Source organism: Phocoena sinus, chromosome 8 (genome assembly GCF_008692025.1).
Source record: "Phocoena sinus isolate mPhoSin1 chromosome 8, mPhoSin1.pri, whole genome shotgun sequence".
NCBI lineage: Eukaryota > Metazoa > Chordata > Mammalia > Artiodactyla > Phocoenidae > Phocoena > Phocoena sinus.
Window position 1 is genome coordinate 86,742,272 of NC_045770.1, and position 22,642 is coordinate 86,764,913.

General features: G+C 44.4%; 1 protein-coding gene across 1 annotated transcript in view; it reads right to left on the minus strand.

Moving 5' to 3' along the window:
• Window positions 1–6,856: 6,856 nt before the first annotated feature.
• SLC1A2 (solute carrier family 1 member 2) overlaps window positions 6,857–22,642 on the minus strand; it is a 137,813-nt gene continuing 122,027 nt past the window's right edge. Inside the window, exons 10-11 of the mRNA XM_032640409.1 lie at window positions 10,929–11,160; window positions 6,857–7,012 (exon numbers count right to left, since the gene is read on the minus strand). Coding sequence (XP_032496300.1) covers window positions 6,941–7,012; window positions 10,929–11,160 — 304 coding nt within the window. The 3' untranslated portion in view covers window positions 6,857–6,940. The remainder of the gene's footprint in view (window positions 7,013–10,928; window positions 11,161–22,642) is intronic.

A 22,642-nucleotide genomic window follows, 5' to 3' on the forward strand; every position in this document is an offset into this window, starting at 1 on the left:
ACAAACCTATAACATCATTAAAGGCTAAATCAATATTAACCATATAATATCCAGGACTCTAAATATGTTTTCTCATGCTCTTTATAAATAATAGCAAAGAAGCCCACGGATTTGTTTAAAAAAAGAACGTAAGGTTGGACTGGAGGAATTTGGGGGTGGATGCAATACCGATCAGAGGGCAATATGTTGTCCCCGGTAACATAGATTTTTACCGGGAAGCCAAAATATGTCCGTGGGCAGCAAGACCAAATTAGATTCACAGTTTGCCAGCTCTCTCCTCAAGCCATAGAAAACAAATAGAAAAACGATATACAAAAATCCTCACAAAAGTAGTTTTTTATATACAAATCTCTGTAGTGACCAGATAACCTGATCTGTCTTGTGCAACATGGAAATGCAATGCTGAGGTTTCCCAGGGGAAGGAAGAAGGGAAGGAGTGAAGGTCATTTATGGAAAGATCTGGATGCCGAAGGATGAGTTCCTAGTAAGGAGAAAAACTCTCCTGGAGAAGTGAGCAACCACAGCGCCAGCGTTCTGATCATACACTTCAGAGAATTTGCTCCACGGAGGCGAAAACTCAGAGATCTGCTAGACTAACTTCCTCGGCTAGTGTGTGAACCTCTCTCCTACCGAAGGCAACAGGCTGTTTCTAGGCAGCTAAATGGTTGCCATGAGAAGAAGCGGAGCCCCAGAAGGAGCGAGTCTCCTGCATCATCCCCATCCCCACAGGGAAAGATGACAAGGGTCACAGTCAGCTGTTCCGTTCCAACACTCACCCAGGGGTGGGAGGTGTCTCCGGAGGAACTGGAGACCTGTCGCTACCCAGGCTCTAGGTCAACTGCTGACTCTGCGAGGTAGAGGGATCTGTTCCAGTAGCAGGTTTTATCCTCAGCACAAAAGGGCCCTGTATAATGATCAGAAGGACTTCAAAAAATATCAAAATGGGGGCTTCCCTGGTGGCGCAGTGGTTGAGAGTCTGCCTGCCGATGCAGGGGACACGGGTTCGTGCCCCGGTCCGGGAAGATCCCGCATGCCACGGAGCGGCTGGGCCCGTGAGCCATGGCCGCTGAGCCTGCGCGTCCGGAGCCTGTGCTCTGCAACGGGAGAGGCCACAACAGCGAGAGGCCCGCGTACCGCCAAAAAAAAAAAAAAAAAAAAAAAAAAAAAAAAAAAAAAATCAAAATGGATATTTGCACCAGAAGTAAGAAGGTGAGGCAAAGCTGGACATGGAAAAAAAAAGCTGATCAGTAATTACTCAGGATATTATTTAGAGTGAACGAAAGAAGAACTTGAGGGCTTCTCTTACTTTTCCATACATTCTTATATGGATCCATTAAGAAATATCTTTTTCTTGATGCTCCAGTGTCAGGTCTTCTGCACTAACAATTTAAACGAACAAACAAACACTAACTCGATCCTTTTAGTACTAGCTTTACATCCCTCTGCTCCGCATCTACAGAGCTGAAGTCTTCTCTGGCAATAAAGGTGCCCACGACACAATAATACCAAATGTATTGCGTATTTAGCAGAAGTTTGGACAAAGAGCAAGGACGCAAACATGGCCCATTGCAGCAGTACCAGAACGTGCAAGAGATTGTTCAAAGGCCATGGCCAGTCACATGCACCTCGCAGACAGACCACGCATTTTATCCAGCCTAGAAACTCTGGGCATTGAAAAAGGCAATGATCACCAATACAAGTCTATTCTTGTAAGACAGACCTTCTCCACCTGTGATGTGATGCCCACAGTAATAGCAAACCAAGAGGAAAATTTGAAAATGAACTCAACCAAATATCTCTGCATACCTCTCTAGAGAAAGGAGTTGGCCCGGGCCCACCCTGTGCATGGATGTGCGTGTCTGCGTACCAGTGGAAAGGGAATATTTACGGACAGTCGCTGTTTTTGTGTAAGTCTTCCACCAGTTTCATGAGTGTTCAAGTCGATTTGCCAGATGCTCCCAAATTCCCACACTGGGTTGGCAATTAGGACTGTTTGGAGGAAACTGTGTGTTTAGGGTATTCGGGGTGGGCCCTGTTGCCACAAGAGGAATGATGCAAGGCCTTGAGGGAGGCCATAGGCTCACCCTGGCCCCGCATGATGACTCTGGCGGCATTTTTCCCTGAGCTGAATGGCTACTTCTATTAAGACAGTGCCTTAGGCAAAGGACAGCTTTATAAAAGGAGGTTTGTTGTATCCCCAGATACCAAACTGTGGATGAACATGGCTATCTTCCAAGCTTGTTGTAAAACTTCAGATGAAGAGAGAGGCTTGAATCTAATTTCCCCCAAAGGGGACGAGAAAAATCCAAATTGATTATCCATTGTTGTGGGCCCCTCTGACCTACAATATAAATAGCTAATGTGTTATAGTAGTAAGCCTCTTATGAAAGAAGAAATTAAAGTAGAGATCATTATATGGTGGTTTCATAGGGCTGGATGGGGGTTTTAATCATTGAATCCAGCACTTCACTTTCTTCTTTCTTCAGTGGAGCTTGTGGGTAAAGTGACCTGTGTAAGTTATATGAATAAAAATGGGCAGAGTCTAAGTCAAAAGTTTCTCCACCCAACTGCATTATTTCTCCTCACCTCGATGCCATTCCCTGAATTAGCTGTGCTGTGCGGTGAAATAAGACACTACTCAGTTAAGAGTCTCTGTCATCTATTCTAAAACCGACCCTCGCGCTAACTTGGATGGTCATTTATTAAACTGTCTCTTAAGCAGCAATAATGATGGTTGGAATAAGAAGGGAGGAGAAGGAAGAGTGGAAATCGGGTTTTCTCTTCAGAAAAATCATAAGCAGCTGATGTCTGAACAGCTCTGAACTCACTCCATCCAAGGAGACAAATCTGTCCACAGTGCAACGTCCCTGGGTTGGCACTCAGCGGTCCTTCTCGGTTTTAGCCAGAAATTACCAGATCCTGAGACCATTTATCTTCTCTGACAACTAGATTTACAAAGCTCTCACTTCAGAATTCCTTCAAGCCTTTTGTTTTTAAACTTAATCTTTTTAGGCTCCTAGACTATCATATCTTATTTAAAGAGCAAGTATTACAATAATTGAAAAATCCCATTTGTTCCTTTTTCTTGGCTTGGAGTGAATTTATTTGGAGAATAAGCAAAGCCAAACCGGCAGCCCACACAATTGTATGGCCCCAAGCACTGAAGAGCAGCGAAGTGGGAAGAGCCACCTCCGTTGGGTGTAACTGCTGAGCATTTAGTCATCACACCAGGCAAGAGCTGCTGAGCCTTGTTTATCAAGAGTCTGAACTATGGAGAATTCTCTCTGAGCATATGGGTACCTATTTGGATTCACTGCCATATTTCTAATAGCTACTTGGTTCAGATCATGAAGATCTGTATTAGCTACATGATTGCCTTAATCCTCTGACCTTCTTTGCATGGAAAATATAGCACAGACAGAACCCTTGATTCAGACAAAAGTGAAGTATTGTACCATAACTTTTGCTATTGGGAACAAAGGGAAGTGTGGTATTTGCAAAAGCATGGCAGGCTTGGGTTTCCTTTTGGGGATCCAGTAGGTGAGTTACCCAACTCCAAAGGGGCTTCTTGACTAGATATAAACTTGCAAATGACATATTTCTCTGTGCACAAGTGGAAATGATCTGAGACCCTCTATTCAACCGGTCGTTGGGATTCCTGACCTTACCTACCAGGAGTACATCTCCCCATAATCTGAATTTACCCTAAGCCTTTCTCAGCTTCCACCAGTTCAAATCCAAAAGCTAGGCATTTTGGCAACCTTTCTTTAGACTTTCCTGAACATCCAAAGCTGATGAGTAGTTAAAGAGAAGTAAATATTTATATTTTACGGAACATGGCCACTTCTGCAGGCAATGAGGCTCTAGGTTGTGTTTCCACACACAATAGGAAGTGAAGAGTCAAACCTGACAGCTACCTGGCTCAAAACTCATCATCTGAAGTTTTATATTGAAGATCTGCGTGATTTAGATGATTGCCTTGATTGTCTGATGCTCTCTGCATGGGAGGCACATCCTCAAAGATCTAAGGTAAAGCTTTGCCTTGAGTGTGATTCTTTTCACTGATAGGACTCGATTCATTGAATTGTAGTAGGTAATCACATGATGACTCCACTTGGGTTTCCCAAAGGACATAAATGAGAAAGGAGAGAATAAAAGTCTACCTCGTTGGTTTTCTCCTGACAATTCTGATTCCTAAAAATAGTGAATGAGTTCATAAAAAACGGTGTTGCCAAAGCCCTGACTTAACAGAACCTAAAGGATGCAGTGTATGTATCTGGCCTGCCATGTCTGTACACAAGCATAACATTTATGTATGGTCAAACATTAATGGACTGTTACAAGCATTCATATTTGTGTTGGACCTATTAAAATAAATCTACGCATATAACTGACAGGTTATAATACCCTGTTTAGAAAATGGTTGTTAGAGGTATATTCTGGATCTACTTGTTCTGTTTATGGCACATATGCTGGGCAAGGAAGACCCCAGTGGGTATGGCATGAGAAGAATGAATGAGGCCTAAAAAAACAGAGGACACAGTCACACGTCAGCTCTACATACATCCTGGGTTTTCAGGCTAGTCCTGAATTTGAGACATTGCTTATTTTTACTGATTTGTTGAACTTCCAGATGAACTGATTTCCTAAGTATATTCTCATGAAACTTATTGCATAGTTTCAAACCTGAAAAACCTGCTTTGCTAAGCTGTGCACCTAGTTTCTTCTGAACACGCTGTCCCCTTATATATTTGTAGGTTAACTCGATAACTAGAAAAAAGCTGAAGACAAACAAACAGGGAAGACTTTTAGGCAGAGTCTTCGGAAGACGATTCTGAGACCACTCCTTTGAGTAACATGCCAGTGTGTAAAAGTGCTAAGCTGGCGTTAAACAGCAAAACCACAAGCTCCTAGATGCCTTGCCTAAATCCTTCTCCTCACCGTAAAAAAGCTCTTGGGAGCACCACTTAACGATGGTCCTTAACAGTTTCACAGTTAAACCCAGGAACTGTCCCTTTGACCCACAACATCTGCTGTAAAGGATGCATTTTCCACTACTACATTTCAGCATGCCCTTGGCCACCCTCTTAACTGTCCATCTAATGAAAATGAAGACAAATGTATTTAAAAAAAAAAAAAAGCAAAAACTACTTAATACTGCTCAACACTGATTTTTATCCCCCAAAATAACCCACTAGAGCTTAAGAGACAAAACTACTAGAATCTCATGTCTCTTGTGTGTTCCAAAGGTATCTGATTTGGAAGAGAAAAGTCACAAGGAGAGGGTAATAAAGGGCATGTATGTCCATAAACACCCTCTCCTAAGAAAATCTGGACCCTATGACTCTTCCTGAATATCTCAGCACCCATCTGCTGGCAGCAGAAAAACACCTTACCCTCACATTGGACCAAGGTTCTACACACGTCAAATGTGCTTATTTCTCAATGATTCATGCTCAAGTCCTCAGCAAACTCCTAAAGCCAGCAACCTTAGGAAAATACTGTGGGTTATTCAACAGAAAATGTTGAAAAATGTAGCTTGGAGGTGCCTACAGCATGCAAGGCACCGACTGGGCTATTCCAATTATATTATGTATTCCCTCAAACTTCCACAGCCTTGAGAAGATTCCATCTGTGAAGTTCCGTAGAGCCAACCTTTGTTCCTACTTCATGGTTCAAGGCTGCCCTGACTTTGCCATAAGAATGTCACCTTTATAGGGTTTTTGCACCTATGTTTGTTTTCTGTTCCTTTCCACAGAGAAGACTGGGGGAAAAGATGGGCTCTGCTTCCAATTGTGTCCTGTAACTGGTTTTAGGTGCTGTGATATAATATAACAAAAAGCTTTCCGCATATTAGATAACTAACAGTGTTTTGGTTTTGTTTTTATCATGAGATTAGTATTGAGAGAGGCACAGCCAACCCGACTATCCTCCATCTGTGAGGAGAGTAAAATGACGAAGCCTTCTAGTTTGATGAGAATATGACTGAAATAACTTGGGGATTAAGGACGTCTCTCTTTGGTAGAGACCCAAATAAGAATTGTATGAACGAAACAAAGACACTGAAGCCTGGATCAAATAATCTCACTTGATGTCACTATGCCAGGTGATGCAAACGAAACACAAACGAATTTGAATCTTTGAATCTGGTTAAAATTTATGCTGACTGTGCTCTCTTACTTTTGTCAATATATACAGAAGTTATATGTAAATTACATCCTAATCCCTTATCAAATTTAGAGCAAATTATGAAACCTACTTTGAAATTCAACAATTATTTCCATAAACTAGATGGGGTAGAGCAGAGACTCAGTGGGTTCCATAACCGGCTACCTTTAAGATATGGCTCCCACTATGACTCTCTTTGAAACATTTAGCCATTTAACTTAAAGCGTATACAGAAGAGAAATTGTACCTTAAGATGGGTACTTTGTTTTAATCAACACGAGGACGTACGCTACAAGACATTTAAGGGGATTTACTTCCGAAGCCTTCTAACAGAATCTCTTGTGTGTCACAAGGTGAAGCATGGAGAACATTGGAAGGAGTAACACACTGACTGTCTGCTCATTAATCCAAATCCCTGGAATGTGCCACACGGCTTTAGTCGTGTCCCCTGGGAAGAGAGCATCCACGGTTCTGCGTCGTGAGAGAAAAGCGAAGCTGGCAAGAACGCGTCTTCAATTCAAACTGATTCCTCCAGCGGCATCCATTCAAACAATAATACAAGTGAGAAAATTAGATGGTTACCAAGCATTATTTGGCAAAGACACAGCACCGTGCCTATCACTGACTCACAACAGATCCTCTAAGCCTCAGCTAACAGATTAAGTAAACATAGAAATATTTTTTTTTCTTTTTAAAGAAAGCTTGTTTATATCCTCTTTTACCATAAGATACGCTGGGGAGTTTATTCAAGAATTTGCTGACAGTCATATCCTTATTTTTCACGTTTCCAAGGTTCTTCTTCAACACTGCAGTCGGCTGACTTTCCGCTGGCTGCCAGAGTTACCTGAAAATAATTATCATCAATATCCAGCCTACGGGCCACGAACCAGAAAAACCACCTGGGGGGTTATGTGGAGGACCACCAGACCCAGGTTCTACTACACGACGTAAATATTAATTTTAAACGTTGTTCCTTCCAAATTGATTTTGAACTTAGTTTTCAACACTGATTTGCAAACATTAAAAAAAATATACATATTTGCCTTGGCGGGTATTGAGCGACTAGAGATACTTTGCAAGTTGGGGGATAAATAACTTCTACTATGCTTTCAGGGTTATGAGGGTGTCTAATTACCCATAGACCCCCCCACACAACAATGCAGTCCTGGAAACATAGTGCCCTTGTGCTACTCCAAACAACCACAGAGAGAAAAACAATCCAGAACTAGGCAGCTACTTCTACTCATGCACGTGAAAGGTTCAGTTGCAATGAGGCCAGGTGGAGTTTATACACGTCCAATTTTCAAATCGTGATGGTCTGGCTCTACCATATAAGCTATCCAGGCTTCAAAAATTAAAAAGGAAAGGAGGGAATTAAAAGGCTGAAATCAGTACCTCTAAATTATTTCATTGCAGACATTTATCAATCAACTATAATCCCCAGACTGTCAGTATTATGCTTCCCTGGCTCTCAGCGAACTGAACCCTTACACAGAGTGGGAAGTTTTCCCCTCCACATCTAAGTCGTTTTCCTAGCTTACCTTCCATCTGTCTGTCCTCAACGTCATGTGCAAACTTAAACCCACGACTGATATTCCACATAATGGAGAGACTGGATTTATGGAAGCATTAGAATATGGAGACATGACAAACGCAGCAATGTTTGAAAGAAATCCGGCCTTCTTCTTACCCAAGTGGAAGTGAGAGGCATGCATTACACACACAACATGCTAGGAACAGAAAACCTTTCACGAACCAAGCAAATGAAAATAAAAACTACTCATTCCTCCGGTCCCCATGAGGCCCCCGCATTGTTTTTTTTTTAAAAAAAGACCATGCAACAAGCAAATGAAAGCATCACACGCAGTTCTTCTGATTAAAATTAAAAACATTGCGTAACTTCAAACTACGGTTACAAGGCAAGAGTTTGAAAATAGAGAGACCAACATGACAGAACAATGCTTAGAATGGTTAAAGTTGTGACCAGAGCAGCAGCAAACTTGTTTCCCCTTCAGTGAACTGTCAGGAAAGACGGCCAGAGACAAACTAACTGCCCGGAGCAAGCTGCCCGTTCACCATGACCTTGAATGTACCTATTTGGCTTTCAGTGATGAACCAGATCAATAGCTGTGCAACATTATGAATCATGGTGCCTTTGGAGAACCGGACAGAGCTCAGGTGGCAGGGGCAGGGAGGCTGTTGTTTTCAAATACCAAGACCTGTGTCTCTGAAGTAGCTGGGACTGCAGCTTTTTTGGCATTTCCTTTTTCTGGCTGGATTAAAGGAAGCAGGGACTCCGCTCCCCCAGTCTATTCCACCCGGCTCCGTCCCAACACCTGGGTAACGGAAGAGCCAAAAGGGGAGAACTGGCAGCAAGCAGTGATGTCTCCCAACTCAGCTTTTAAAACAGTGAGACTGAGAATGGACCAGAAGGAGGTTCAAAGGCAGGAGTAGATGGGACTCAGATATTCTGGGAAAGCCTTCAAATTCATCTCCGCAGCTCTGACTGCCTCCTTTGCATATAGGTGTCAACTCAGTTAACTGGTCTAGAGCGAGAAGGGTCGACTGGCCTCGCCTCACAATCTTCACTGAGCTGAACCCATCACTTCACTAAAAACTGCAAACCGCCAAAGAGTTACTAAACCAATATGGCCGTTTCATCATTTCCACGATCTGCTCAGTTTCACCATTTGACCATCTAAACACTAATTCACCAACGAGTTTGCAGGTGGTTGGTTTGGTGGTCGATTACCTAGAAAGACTGAGCCACTATCTCTATCAAACTGTCCAGCAAAAAAGGTTATCTGAATTAAAGCATGGGGTCGAGATGCTAAAAGTACACACTCAATAAATATCTCTGAACAGCCTACTGCAGGCCTGGCACTGCTTTAGGGCACAGCAGTGATAAACAGGGACACAGTCTCTCTCATGGGCTTACTTCACAGTGATAGAGACAGCTGACCAACATTTCCCTGTCCAACAAACAGGGACTGAACTGTTTGCTAAAATAAATGAAGCACATTTGTCCTGATATGCTTTAAGGGGAAAAAAAAGTGCAGGAAGTCTGAAATCTAAAGACATCTCCATGCCTATACACTTTCCTCAAAACTCGTCCTACACCATATGGTTAAGAAGCCTCTCCTGAGATGCTCCAAAAGGGCCGCACCAAAGGCAGTTAACCACTAGGACTCTTCTTATATATAACTGCAAAGTTAAAGAATATATGTGGTGATCTTATTTTGTTTCCTACTACTATTTTTCCTCATAGGGAAGTAATTGCGATCAAGCTGTATCTCCACTATACAACTGCACATTCATTTTGCTGTCCTCCAGTGCCTAACTCAGGGCTTTGCCGATTATGGGCACTCAATAAAACTTGACTAATAATCAAAATATAGGAGGTCATAGGAATAAGATGGGGGTGCTCAATTAAACCCCACAAGGCACACGATGAATACTCGTTAAATATAACAGAGCATAAAGCTATTCCACGGAATGTTGACCCTTGTTTACCAAAACTAACATTTTGATGGCGAATAATCCAGCACAATCACTGAGATGTGGAAAACACGAACTTTCCAGGAGAATGGAGTATACCATTTAGGTGCATCTGAATTTCTAACAATTTTAATTGTTTTCACTGAGCCAATTAATTTATGCAGTTGCCTCTTGATGGGCGGGGTCCCTCCCTAATTTGCATCAGAGCCCTGGTTTACCCACACATGTAGCTTATACAGAGGGGATGAACCAAAGATGGTGGCTGCACCTATGATACAGTCCAGTAGAGGGGATTGCTTCTGTGTCATCCTTAGATGTCTGGCAGAAGCCATGGCATATATTTGGAATGACCCAGAAATAACATAGGGAGAAATTAACTATTAAATGAGATCCGTCAACAGGAATCAAAAAGGTATCAGAAATCTGTGTTCGGTTCAGATTGTCCTCAGTGGCCACTTACAACCCTTAAGAGTTGACACTGCTCACCTGCCAGGGTTTCTCCAAGTTTGCTTCACTCTGGTCATGACACTTTGACAATGTCAAGTTAGTTACAATGAAGGCTAGACAGAGCCAATCAAGCTTGAAGACTTAGCATCCAACAGCTTGGAAAAGAGTCCAGAACATCCGTGCTTCAGGAAGAATGGTGCTGCCAGGCAGTACGTGACATATAGTGTTTTTTTTAAAGCCATCTATGGATAATTGTCCTGAAGGAGAGTTATTCTCTACTTGAAACTGCTTCCCCATTCTTGGAGCAGAGTGATTGCCAGGTGAAAACTCACCTTCCCACAAAAATAATGAAGAGAAAGATAGCTGCACAAAGTCATGTGGGCGCACTTTTGACCAATACATGATATACAGCAAGAAGGAATACTTGTGCTGTGTAAATCAAATGATTCTGGGTATTCCTCTTGATGTTTCACTTGAACAGAATATTTGAAAGCCAGCAAGGCCCTAGAAACCCCAAATTCTTGAGCATAATATTCAAAGAAAACTGACTGAATTTGTGGAGTGGGTGGACGGGGGAGTCACAGTGATTGTTTTACATCACGTGGATAAAACAAGCAACCGATTGGCTCTTTCACCATTAGACTTGTTGATTCCCTGCCACGTTAGACACAGAGTTAGATGATCTGGGACTCACAGACGCTTGAGTTACACGATTCTTTAGAAGAATAAATGTGACAATAATACATGCAGGGCTTTAAGAAACTGAGCATGCACTTTTATATACAGGTCTCGATATCCATGAATGGGAAAGGTACCTTGCACTCATCTACTATGACAGAGTTGTGTGCGACATAGACACATTGGTTGGAGTTGTTTTCCCTGTGGTTCTTCATGTCATCATAAATGGACTGAGTCTTGGTCATTTCAATATCTTCATGCACTCGGTGCTGGGAGTCAATGGTGTCCAGCTCAGACTTGGAGAGGTGATAGACAATCCCAGCCCCAAAAGAGTCTCCCACAACATTGACGGATGTTCTCATCCTGTCCCTGGGGACAAAGAACAGGACACGTTTCGTGAGGAAGCAGTACGATGTGATGGTTGAGAGGTCAAGGTCTAGAACGGAGAGAACCTGGGGTTGAGTTCTGGCTCTACCTTTCCCTCTGCCTGGTCTGGGGCAAGTGACTTAACTTTTAGGAGCCTTGATTTCCTTGTTTGTCAACTGGAGATAACAATCATACTCCTCGCATAAGCTCGTATGAAAATTAAATGAGACAATGTATGTAAATTGCTTAGCAAAATGTCTAATGAATGGTAAGCGCCCAATAAACAACAGGAAAAGAGAAAGGAGGAGGAGGGGAGGAAGAATTAGAGGGAAATAATGTGTCCAGATCTCAGAATTAGCTCCCAGACTGCAGCCATTCCTAGCTGTGTCCAGCAAGTCCTCTTGATTTAAACTGTTCTTCAAAGATTCCGGATTACCTCCACTTATTCTATTTACTAATTCTACAGGAAAGTGCAACCACCTGTGAATTCCCCCATAGTAGAAAATTCATCTTTTTTGTAAGGATCAAAACAACACTGCCTTCTCCCTGGGCCCCAGTCTGTCCCTAGCACACACATACACAGCTGTTGGGTAAGAAACCCAGTCACAATTTCCTCCCTGACCTATATGTGTAGTGCCTATGTGTCCTGAAAAAAACCAAAATGCTTTCTCTTGCGCTCTCTGTTAATTAAAAAAAAATAAAATCTTCCAGAGGGCCTCTTGAACCAAGAAGGGTTGAGAAAAATCCTTCCTCAAATCTTGTTTCTCAGGTTCTGACTTGAAAAAAATAGGATGGTTGATAACATCCCCTCTTAGAACGTCAGCACCAGGAAAACTAATTAAGTTCTTAAGAGTAAGTTGTAGTCTCTCACCCATAAGTTTAAATCGGTGTGAAGAGTCCTTTTGACCAGGCTTATGAGGTACTCAAAGCTCTAAAAGGAAGGATGCTGGAAAACCACAAAGAAACGAAAGAAAAAGAAGGAGTTTAGGTAAAAATGCTGCTGAGACATCTTAGTTCAGGGCACTCTAGTCTTCAATTTGAAATAAATAAATAGGGCTTCCCTGGTGGCGCAGTGGTCGGGAGTCCGCCTGCCGATGCAGGGGACACGGGTTCGTGCCCCGGTCCGGAGGATCCCACATGCCACGGAGCGGCTGCGCCCGTGAGCCATGGCCGCTGAGCCTGCGCATCCGGAGCCTGTGCTCCGCAACGGGAGAGGCCACAACAGTGAGAGGCCCGCGTACCGCAAAAAAATAAAATAAATAAAGGATGATACTAGAATTGGTTCAAGGCAAAGTGGAAACCTTAATAGGTTCTTGGAACTAAGGCCTAAAATAAATTCTAGTTGCTATGATCAAATCTATTTCTCATTAGAGAACAGTAATTATGAAGTTGTACTAGGAGGAGTCTGGCCTGGTTCTCTTGCAAGGAACTCGGGAGCCAGCTGGCCTTCTGGTTTCAAGCAGGAAGATGCTGCCCATGAAACAATAAAGATCAAAGCCCAGCTTCCACTCTCAGGGGCATCTCTCCATCTGAGAAGGCTCTCCCCCTCCCTTCCGCTTTAGAGAATCTGCTTCAGCGTGATAGTCTAACGTGAATGAAGACTGGGTCTTGAGGTCAGCCACAGCATCAGGCTCTTGAAATCAAGATCACTAAGAAGCCCCAGTATAAGGAGATGAGAAGGAATATGTATTAAGAAAAGCATGGGGGCTTCCCTGGTGGCGCAGTGGTTGAGAGTCCGCCTGCCGATGCAGGGGACACGGGTTCGTGCCCCGGTCTGGGAGGATCCCACATGCCGCGGAGCGGCTGGGCCCGTGAGCCATGGCCGCTGAGCCTGCGCGTCCGGAGCCTGTCCTCCGCAACGGGAGAGGCCACAACAGTGAGAGGCCCGCGTAACGCATAAAAAAAAAAAAAAAAAAAAAGAAAAGCATGGACTCTGGAGGCAGGCTGACCTGGATGAAATGCCAGCTTTGCCCCTTACCTGTTGGACCACCTTGATCATACTTAACATTTGTGAGCCCTGGTTGTCTCATTTATAAAGTGGTAATAATAAAAGTGTTCCCTACATAAGGGTTGTTGTGAACAAAATGCTTAGCACAGTTCCAGACATTTAATAAGAGCTCACAAAACATTAATTTTACATGATGTATACTTTTAATATCACTATTAATCTGATCAAGTCAATTCATATATATTTTTGGCAGCTCCTAGGTAGAACATCCAAACATGCCTGCTTAAGCTACTCTCTACCCTGAAAACGTTAACCCTATTTATAGCCCAATTCCTATGGCAGCACACCCAACTAAACAGCTGAGTTTTGTTCATCATGCAGTTGTCGTCTACTTTGTTGCTTTTCAACTGTACTTTCCATCCCTCCTGGTCTGTGCTCTGAGCCATGCACCCAACACCCCTGATCAATTGTTAAATTCCAAAGAGCACTAAAGTCTTGGAGAGGAATGCTTTGAATACTCACTTATCTCATGGCCCAGAAGAATCTGCCTTATTGGCAAGTAGAGGGACCAAAGGTAATGGTGGTGGTGATGATGATGGCAGCTAACTTTTATTTGTATAGGAATCTACCTTATAGATATTACCTCTATATCCTCACTTAATCCTCACCACAACTCTATAAGAAGGACTATTATCCACATTTAAGAGATGGAAACACTGAGGCCCAAAGAGAATAAGCGACTTCCCAAAGTCACACACCCTAGTAGAGTCACAGAACCATATTTGGACACAGGCAACGTGACTCCAGAATCCCCGTACAGATGAACTGGCTTGCAAGGCAGAAATAGAGACACAGATGTAGAGAACAAACATATGGACACCAAGGGGGGGAAAACAGGGGCCGGGTGGTGGTGCTGGTATGAATTGGGAGATTGGGATTGACATGTATACACTAATATGTATAAAATAGATAATAAGAACCTGCTGTATAAAAATAAATAAATAAATAAAATTAAACTAAAAAGGATCCACTGTCTGCCATGTGATGCAAAGCACCCAGGAGCCAGGCAGTCCCGATTTTGAATCTAGCTCAGCCACATATGAACGGTGTGACCTGGGTGACTTCCCCAACCAGAATTTTTCTCATCCAGTCAAAATACCTACTTTACAGAATTTGGGGAAGATAATGCCAGTTCCTGATCCACAGCTCATACTCGTTATGTGCTGTCTCCTTCCCCTTTTGGAGATAAGCATCACTCATATCCCATCAGGGGGACAAAAGCACAAAATACTATGCTCAAGGGTTAATTACTTTGCCAGCTTAATAAAGCCATTTCCACTCAAATGAGTGATACAAGTTCACAAACTCCCCCTTCCTCAACCCTTGGCTTTCTTTGACACCAAACCCCACTCTCCTGAGCAGTCACTGAACCAAGTTTGGGGAATAGCATTTCTGGGTGAGCTTTCTCCAAATGTGCACAATGCTCATGTCTCTTCCATACGCTCAGGTCTCTTTGAATTTGAAAAAGAACTCTAGCCAATGGAAATAGTCACCAGGACAGTAATGGATGGAAGACAGAGTTGGGTGAAATCAAAGCAGACTAATGTTTGATGCCCAAATCAACATGCAAAGGGCCCTGGACTTAGGGCTAAAACCCTAACCCAAGTGTTCTAGCTCTTTCACTTCTTACCTGAGCATGAAATATGGAATGAGGCTAATTCCAACTTCACAAGAAGTTGCGAGGGTTAAGTGAAATGAGAGACACAATGGGAATGCCTTAAATACTCATTAAAGATTGCAGGAGCACAGAAGCCTGAAAATGGCTAAGTGGAAATAAGAGAAGAATGTGGACTCTAATACTTGCTGAGTTCTTTGTTAGTTCATTGATTCATTCAACAGGTACATAACAAGCATCTTAGTGTGTGCACTATGCCAGGTGTCCAAGCAGTAAAGAGCAAGAAAAGACCCTTTCTTTGTTCTCTTTTCTGGTAGAACCCACACTCTCTTTACCTGTCTGTATCCCCCACTAGAGCAAGATAAATATTCTAATAGGAATAAGTGCTGCGTGTTCTTGGGTTTTGTAGGCAGGACAGTTTATCTACACTTGGGCCCCAGCAAAGGCTTGAATAGAAGTGTCTTGAGTCAGGCGCTACGGGTGGGTCTGAGATAATGAGCTAGAGAGAAGAGAGAACTAATACGTGAGAAATCTAAGAGGTGGGCGCCCTCAGGAGTGTTCAGGATGACTCGTGAGTACAGTGAGAGGCAGAAAGTAAGGACTGACTAAATCATGTATAGCCCTATCGGTCAAGTGCAGGAGTTAGAACTTCATCCCGTGTGTGACGAGGAGCCATGGGAGGGAAGGATCACGCTTGTTCCATTATAAAAGATGGCGAGACTGAAAGAGCAAAATCCACTTAGTGAAGATGTGGGGAATACGGACAAAGATGAATTTGAGAGACATTTAGGAGACAGAATTACAGGACTTGAGGACTGATTGGTTATAGAGAATAAAAAAGAGAAAGAGTGAAGAATTCCTCCCAAGTTTCTGGTTTGGACAACCAGTGGACAGGACTACCACATGTAGGGGACACAACTGGTTGGGGTGAGAAAGATTCTGGTATCATGTCCCGCAAGTGGTTGGGAGTACGGACTAAAGGTCAGGAGAGACAGCTGAGCTACAGGTAGGAAATTAGGAGTCAACACATAGAGAGGCCATGGATGGGAGCCAAGGCAGGTTCAGTTCATCCTTGGGGAGAAGCAGAGTGAGACAAGCAGACAATCTAGTCTAGAACGCGCAGGGACACCAACGTTTAAGGACTGGGCAAAGGAGTAAGAGCCTGCCAAGGTGGCAGGAAATTAGAAGAGCCTGGGGGAAGAGTGTTTCAAAAATAGAGGTGTGAAGGACAATACCCATGATTGCCTGGAGGTCGGGTGAGATAAGGGAAACCAGTGTCTCTTGGTTTCAGCAAGGAAGAGGCCATGATTGACCTGGCAAGGGTAGTTTCGATACAGAGGCAGGGACAACAGAAGCCTGCTTGCCATCACTAGAAACTTGAACGAGAGATGAGGAAGAGGGCATTACTATGTAGAATCAACTTATTCAAGAAGACTGACTGAGACGGCTAGGAGACAGAATGGTAGACAGAGGCAGACGGAAGACAGAAATTTCAGTTTGCTTTTGAGGCCACCAGGGGAATATCTGACCAACTCTGGGGAAGTCCGATTCTGGCCAAAAGCAGGATATGGGGATTTATGGTTCACATGTGGAAAATTTCTCCACAGGCAAATACTTTCATTTTCTCTCCCAACAGCCCTGACCCGTTCATGAAACCCTGCTGACCTCCGGAGTTTTTAGGCTGCTCGGTAAAAAGAATTTTAGAGTGCTTGCTGTTATTCTTGGGTCTGGATGTGGTGTGTCAGGACCTTGAGAAGGGGACAGAGGTGAAGGCAGAATCTTTAATTGAATGAATTCACTACAGATGACATAGCTATTCTTTGGGGACTACCAGGAATCAAAACCAAGAGGGGAGCTTGACGAAGCCCCTTCACGCGGCGGCGCCGGGTCTGGTACCCTGGAAGAAAAGCATTTGCCAAGGTGCTCTCTCTCCTTCTCCTTCTTTCAGTCTAAATCTTCTGGCAGGAAGACGGTGGGATTGTCTGGAAGTCCTGCTCACAGACGAACAGAACCAAGGGGGCAGGGTCACTCAAGACTCATCTGGTCCCTGGTATTGGAGTGAACCACATGAAATTACCATCTTAATGAGTCCAGAAAGGCCGACTATTGTCAATTTCATGTGAGTCAGCTTAATATTCATGGAAACAGATCACTGTGTCTGCCTCTCAGAATGCAGGGTGCGCAGTGTGGCAGGTGGGTCGCCTGAGGCCCCAGACCTTGAGAAGGCTGGCACGGTTCCGGGCAGCTGAGAGCTCAAACCACATGGGATTAGGGAAGGGAAGAAGGACCCACAGAAGCATGGGTTAAGAGTGTGAATTTTGGACTCAAGCCTGGATTGCAATCCTGGCTCCAGCAGGATTAGCTGGGAAAATAGCTTTTTCCACTCAGTTTTCTCATTTGTGAAACACGGAAAGTAATGCCCACCTGCAAGCATGTGGAGAAGGTAACAACAGCTAACCCATATGGAGCGCCTGTCCTCTGAGAGGTCCTCAGCCAAACTCTGCCTATAAAAGGCTTCACAGGGCGCCTGACCCAAACTCAGCGCTCAACCTTAACTGCTCACCGCCATCATCATTAGTCCAAGCGAAAAGGGGAGCAAATCACTTCCTATCTTACTCCTCCATCACGTCTTATACGTTCCTCTTTTGCACCTAGCACTGTGGGGATTTTCTGACCACATCTATCCCCATTACTAAGACTACTAGCCCTTTGAGAGTTGATACCATATTCGTTTAGGACATGGGCAGGACCTGGGGGAAGGAGGTGGGCAGGTATGTGAAGGACGCAGGGTGGGGATGGATCATTATTTAAGAGGTGGCAGCAGATTAACTCTAGAAAGAGAACTCTCTTTTGTTTAGCGAACATCCAGTTGGATATTTTGGTGGTGACAAGTTAGGATGCAGGACAAGATCCAGAAGAAGGAGGAGAGAGACACCGAGAGACACCAGATTCCCTTGCAGAGGAGAATGAGAGAGGTGTCTTGAAAGCTGGGGGAAGACACAGAGGAGGAGAGCCAGGAAGCCCAGCGGGGCAGGCAGAGACTGGAACTAAACAGGTGTAGGGAGAGGTTCCCCATGGTGGGGGACGCTAAAGGATTTTTTTTTAAAGAAAATAAATGCCTATTATTAACATTTTACTTTCTGTAAATTAGTATTAGCAGTGATTACTTCAGAGAAACAAGACCTGAAATTATAGGGACGGAAAAATTTTCCCTTCTTCCCTTCTAGATTCTTTGGCCGGTCTAATAATTATATTGAAATTTTAATTTTGTACATATACAATCGCTTCTCGGCCTTATGGCTAAGATCAAGTGTAATTTTGTACGCAGAGGAAAATTTAATTTTGTACATACCTGAGCCTTATAAAAATAGAAGACTCAAAAGCAGTCAGGCAGTTGAGGTTTATATGCCATCCTAAGCTAAGGAAGGGGATATGGGTCTGGGGCTTGAAAGTGGGGGAAAAACAATTCACAGGAAGAGCAAATATTTGGTAAAAAAAATGTTTGCCCTGCCACGCAGGTAAGTCTCTCCGGTGAAAAAGTTCTCTCTGGTAATAGCATTCTTCCTGGTATAGGCCTCCTTTCTAAATTCTTGTAGGCAGTTAAGGGGAGGTAAAAAGCTTGTCTTGAGTCTGCTGGGTCTTGACTGCTTTCAGCTTAAAATAACCCACATGCCAACTGGCATTTTGCGAGGAGTCGCATATTCTGCTCCTTTTCAAGATTCAATTGTAGGTGATGGGGGACTTCTCTTTCTCATTTTATAACTCTCCCGAGCTTGGTCCCTCCTCTCCCTTCCAGGAGCACATATTTCTTTTGTGAGCATTAAAACATGATTTCGCTGTGTGGAACTATCGCCCCGCCTCCACCCCACCCCCCTGATGGGCAATCACACTGTGTCAGGTCAGGGACACTTCAGCAGGGGAAGAAAAGACTTAGTCGAAAAGGATAAGGATGTCATGCTAAGGATGACAGAGAAAGAAGATGAGGTAAGATGCAGAAAAAAGGAGAAATCAGTGGAAATAGGAAATCAAAGCAAAAGGCTTAAACATGAGCCCCTAGACTCTTCAGAGATAGGGTAGATGTAGGGATTGGTGTTCTTTTCCACCAGACGTGGAATGAGGGTTAAATCAGTTATGTGTGTCTTAAATAAGAGAACGAGAACCCAGATGGGCAAGCCTGGAACATCTAAGGAGTAGCGGGATCGTCTGACTTTGAATCCCAGTTCAGCCCTTTAATATCTACTAAACTGAGATAAGTTTCTTGGCTCTGAGCCTCAGTTTTCTCAACTGTAAAACAGGGATAATATTACTAGCTGCCTCATAATTTGTTGCAACTTTTTAAACAAGTCTATGTAAAGTGCTTAGAACAATGTCTGACAATGAAGGGGCACTCACTGAGTATTAGCTGTCAGAGTCCTGGGTCCTTCTGATCTAGTTTCATTGAATGGATGCACACGATGTCAACCAGTGCTCAAAAAAGAGTAGAGATGCTCATATACTACAGTCAGGAATATACTGCTGCTCCCTACTTCTGGTCCATTGCTTCTGGAAGTCAGGTCCCTGGACCGATCATCAGTATCCCCTGGGAACCTATCAGAAAAGCTACTTCTTGGGCCCCTCCCCAGATCTCCTGAATCTCCAGGAGGTTTTGGTGCACGCTCGAGTTTGAGAACCAATGCTCCATTCCATCCTGGGAGGCTAATGAGGGAGCCTCTGAGTGCCCACTGCAGGGTGGAGGCTCCCTCAGGCTTCCTTATAAGTGCCATCTCAAGTATACCCCCTCATGAGCAAATATGTCCCCAGGAACAATCTCACTACAGCAGTCCCATGTGATAAGTGGGCCGTAGATCCACTTGGCTTTCCTTTTCCCAGACCCAGTTATTTATCATCTCTTCCTGGTATTGGCCCACAGTTCTCCTTCCATCCTGAATCCTTCAGAGAGAGAGGCGTGTCACAAGATCTCATAAATACCTGCCAAGGACTCCTGTTACAAAGGGCTTCTTAGATTCTGGGGAAGGTTCTGTTTTTACCAGCCCCACCCATCCGGTGTTCTAGGACTCGGATACTTTTCAGGGCTCAGAATCTTGGTTTCCACCATGACATTTACAGAGCAGCTAAGCCTGTTCATTGAAAAACGTCCAGGGCTCGGCGGGCAGTAATGAGGCTGGCTGATCTCCAGCAGTTGGCAAACACCATGGCACATTAAATGTCACTGCGGGCTTTGTTTGGTTTTAAATTGAAAAGTTGAAAGCTTACAAATTGAAAGCTTACAAACCTTGCCTGGGGAGGAAAAGAAATGCCCCCCTGTTCTTTGTCTCTGCTCTCCCCCCACAGACTACATGTCACCAGGGAATCCCTGCACCCCCTCTCTCAACTCATCCCCCTGCCCCACTCACACGCTGATGGGCACCCAACAGCCACGGCGCCGATGACCAAGAGCGTGTTTCCAGAGCTCCTCTTGCTGGTGACAAAGAATGTGGAATCATTCCTAATTCAAAGCAGATCTGACCTAGCTACAGACCCCTATGCACACTTTCCCAGGATCCTCTACCCTCCCTCTTCTTTTCTTCTGAAAAGGAACGTTCATGCTTATTTGTATACAAACATCCATCACCAGCAGAAGCCTAGTCTGGGTCTTAAAACTAGAAGGGCACTCAAGGGCATGGGGTCTAGACTGTGCTTTCAAGCTGGTAAGTTACTGTTCCCATTGTACACACGACCAGCTGAATCCAGAGAGTAAGTAACTCGCCCGCAGCCCCACAGCGACTAGGTGCAGAGCTCAGACCCAGGGCTCCTGCCTCTGCCTTTCTTCCCTTGTTCACAGGGCCTCTTTCCATCTGAGATCAGACCCCAGAACTAGAGGCGAGCCTTCAATCACTCTTCCCTTTCCAGCTGCAGCCTGGGGTAGAGTTTTCTCAAATGCAATTTCACCAATAGAGTTAACCCAAATGCATCATCATTTTCTTGTTGTTCAGCCAACTCCCTTCTGCTAGCACATTTCAGCCCTGGAGTTAAGACGCCCTGCTCTGGGTGCAAGTGTGAGCATATGAGCGCCCATTCGCTAACATTTAGGTCAGGAGGAGACAGGGTCTTGAATGTTTCATGAGGTGACTCTCCTCCAACAGGCTTGGAAGCACATGACTGTCAGAAAGACAGGGCCCACAGTGAATGACCTGGGGGGGTGGGGTGGGGCTGGAGGACTTGAATTCTAAGAGTGGCTGAGACCTTGATTGTATCCCATTTGTCCCCACTTAACCTGTTTGTTTTGTTTTGTTTTAGTCCTGGGAGAGGGGAAAAACCAGGTCAGACAAAAAACTCTCTGATTAGCATGTAGAACCGGGGGTGACCCGAATCGGTCTGTTTTCCCGAACATCTCTGACTCTGGACCCCTCTGTTCCTCCTCCCCACTGTTAGACCTGCTGGGTACCAACTAGGATGCTGTGTGCGGTGGCGTGAAGGGCCCTGACCTGGCCGCACAAGCTCCCCTGTGCCTTTTGATGCCCAGTTTCCTCATCTGTTAAACACACCATAGTGATCTTTAAGGATTAACTTTAAACTGATGTAAAGAGCATGGATGGGGAGGGGGAAGGGTAAGCTGTGACAAAGCGCGAGAGAGGCATGGACATATATACACTACCAAACGTAAAATAGATAGCTAGTGGGAAGCAGCCCCACAGCACGGTGAGATCAGCTCGGTGCTTTGTGACCGCCTAGAGGGGTGGGATAGGGAGGGTGGGAGGGAGATGCAAGAGGGAACAGATATGGGAACATATGCATATGTATAACTGATTCACTTTATTATAAAGCAGAAACTAACACACCATTGTAAAGCAATTATACTCCAATAAAGACGTTAAAAAAAAAAAAAAAAAGAGCATGGTGGTAGCACGAAATATCTGCTCCTTTCCTTCATTCCTGATAACACAAGTACATTTTTCCACTGAAATGCATTTGCATTATAATGGAGGCAGCATTTATAATAATAACTGTTAAAGAGATGAATCTCTAATGGTGGATTTCAAGCCTCAGCAACAAGCCCAAGAAGAGAATAGGCAACGTAATTGGAGCAGGCAAAGGACCCTCGATGACAACGAAAGTTCAAGGGGCAAAGAGGCAGGGGGCTCAGTAAGCCAAAGCCACAAGGGAAGCAGCTGGGACTTTAATAGCTTCCTCTGTCTTCCTTCATGTGTAGAAAGGCCCCTGGTTATCACACAGCAGCTCTGTGGGTGACTTTTAGCATGCATTTATTGAGCTCCTGCTGTGTGCTCTGTCCCCAAGCGGTTGCCACCGTCTTCATTTCCTCTTTGTCCTCCTCCTAACCAAATCCAACCCCACCCCTTTGTCTCCATCCTATTCCCTCCAAATCCTTCCACGATTCACCGCCACCGAATCTCAGCTGCCCCCATGACTGCCCCGTCTGAATGGACCTCATGAGAAAGATTGCCCCTTGGGGCCAGCGTAGGGCACAGAGAGCAACCAAGGTGGCACTGAGGACCCCGCCACCCCCGCCTGAGAGAGACAGGCAGGGACAGATAAGAGTCATTTCCTTTGCTCGTCACCTTCCCACTAAAGGCATTTCCAGAGCATTTCTCTGGTGACGGAAGAACCAGTCAGGAAGATCCGTGCCCTTCCTCGCAGCCCTCCCGAGTTGAACAGATTCAGTGCACTTCTCAGTTCTAACCTAAACTTCAACAGCAAGCAAGCTTTCTGGAAAGACCAGGCTTCCTTCTAGCCTTCCCAGATGTCCTTCTTCCCTTCAGTCACTTGCACGTTTCTCTCTTTGGAAGGGTGGTTGCAGAAGAGTGGAACTTGTTTTAGCATTGAGGAAGCTCAAGTCCATAAAATGTGGCTTCTGGCTCTTAAAA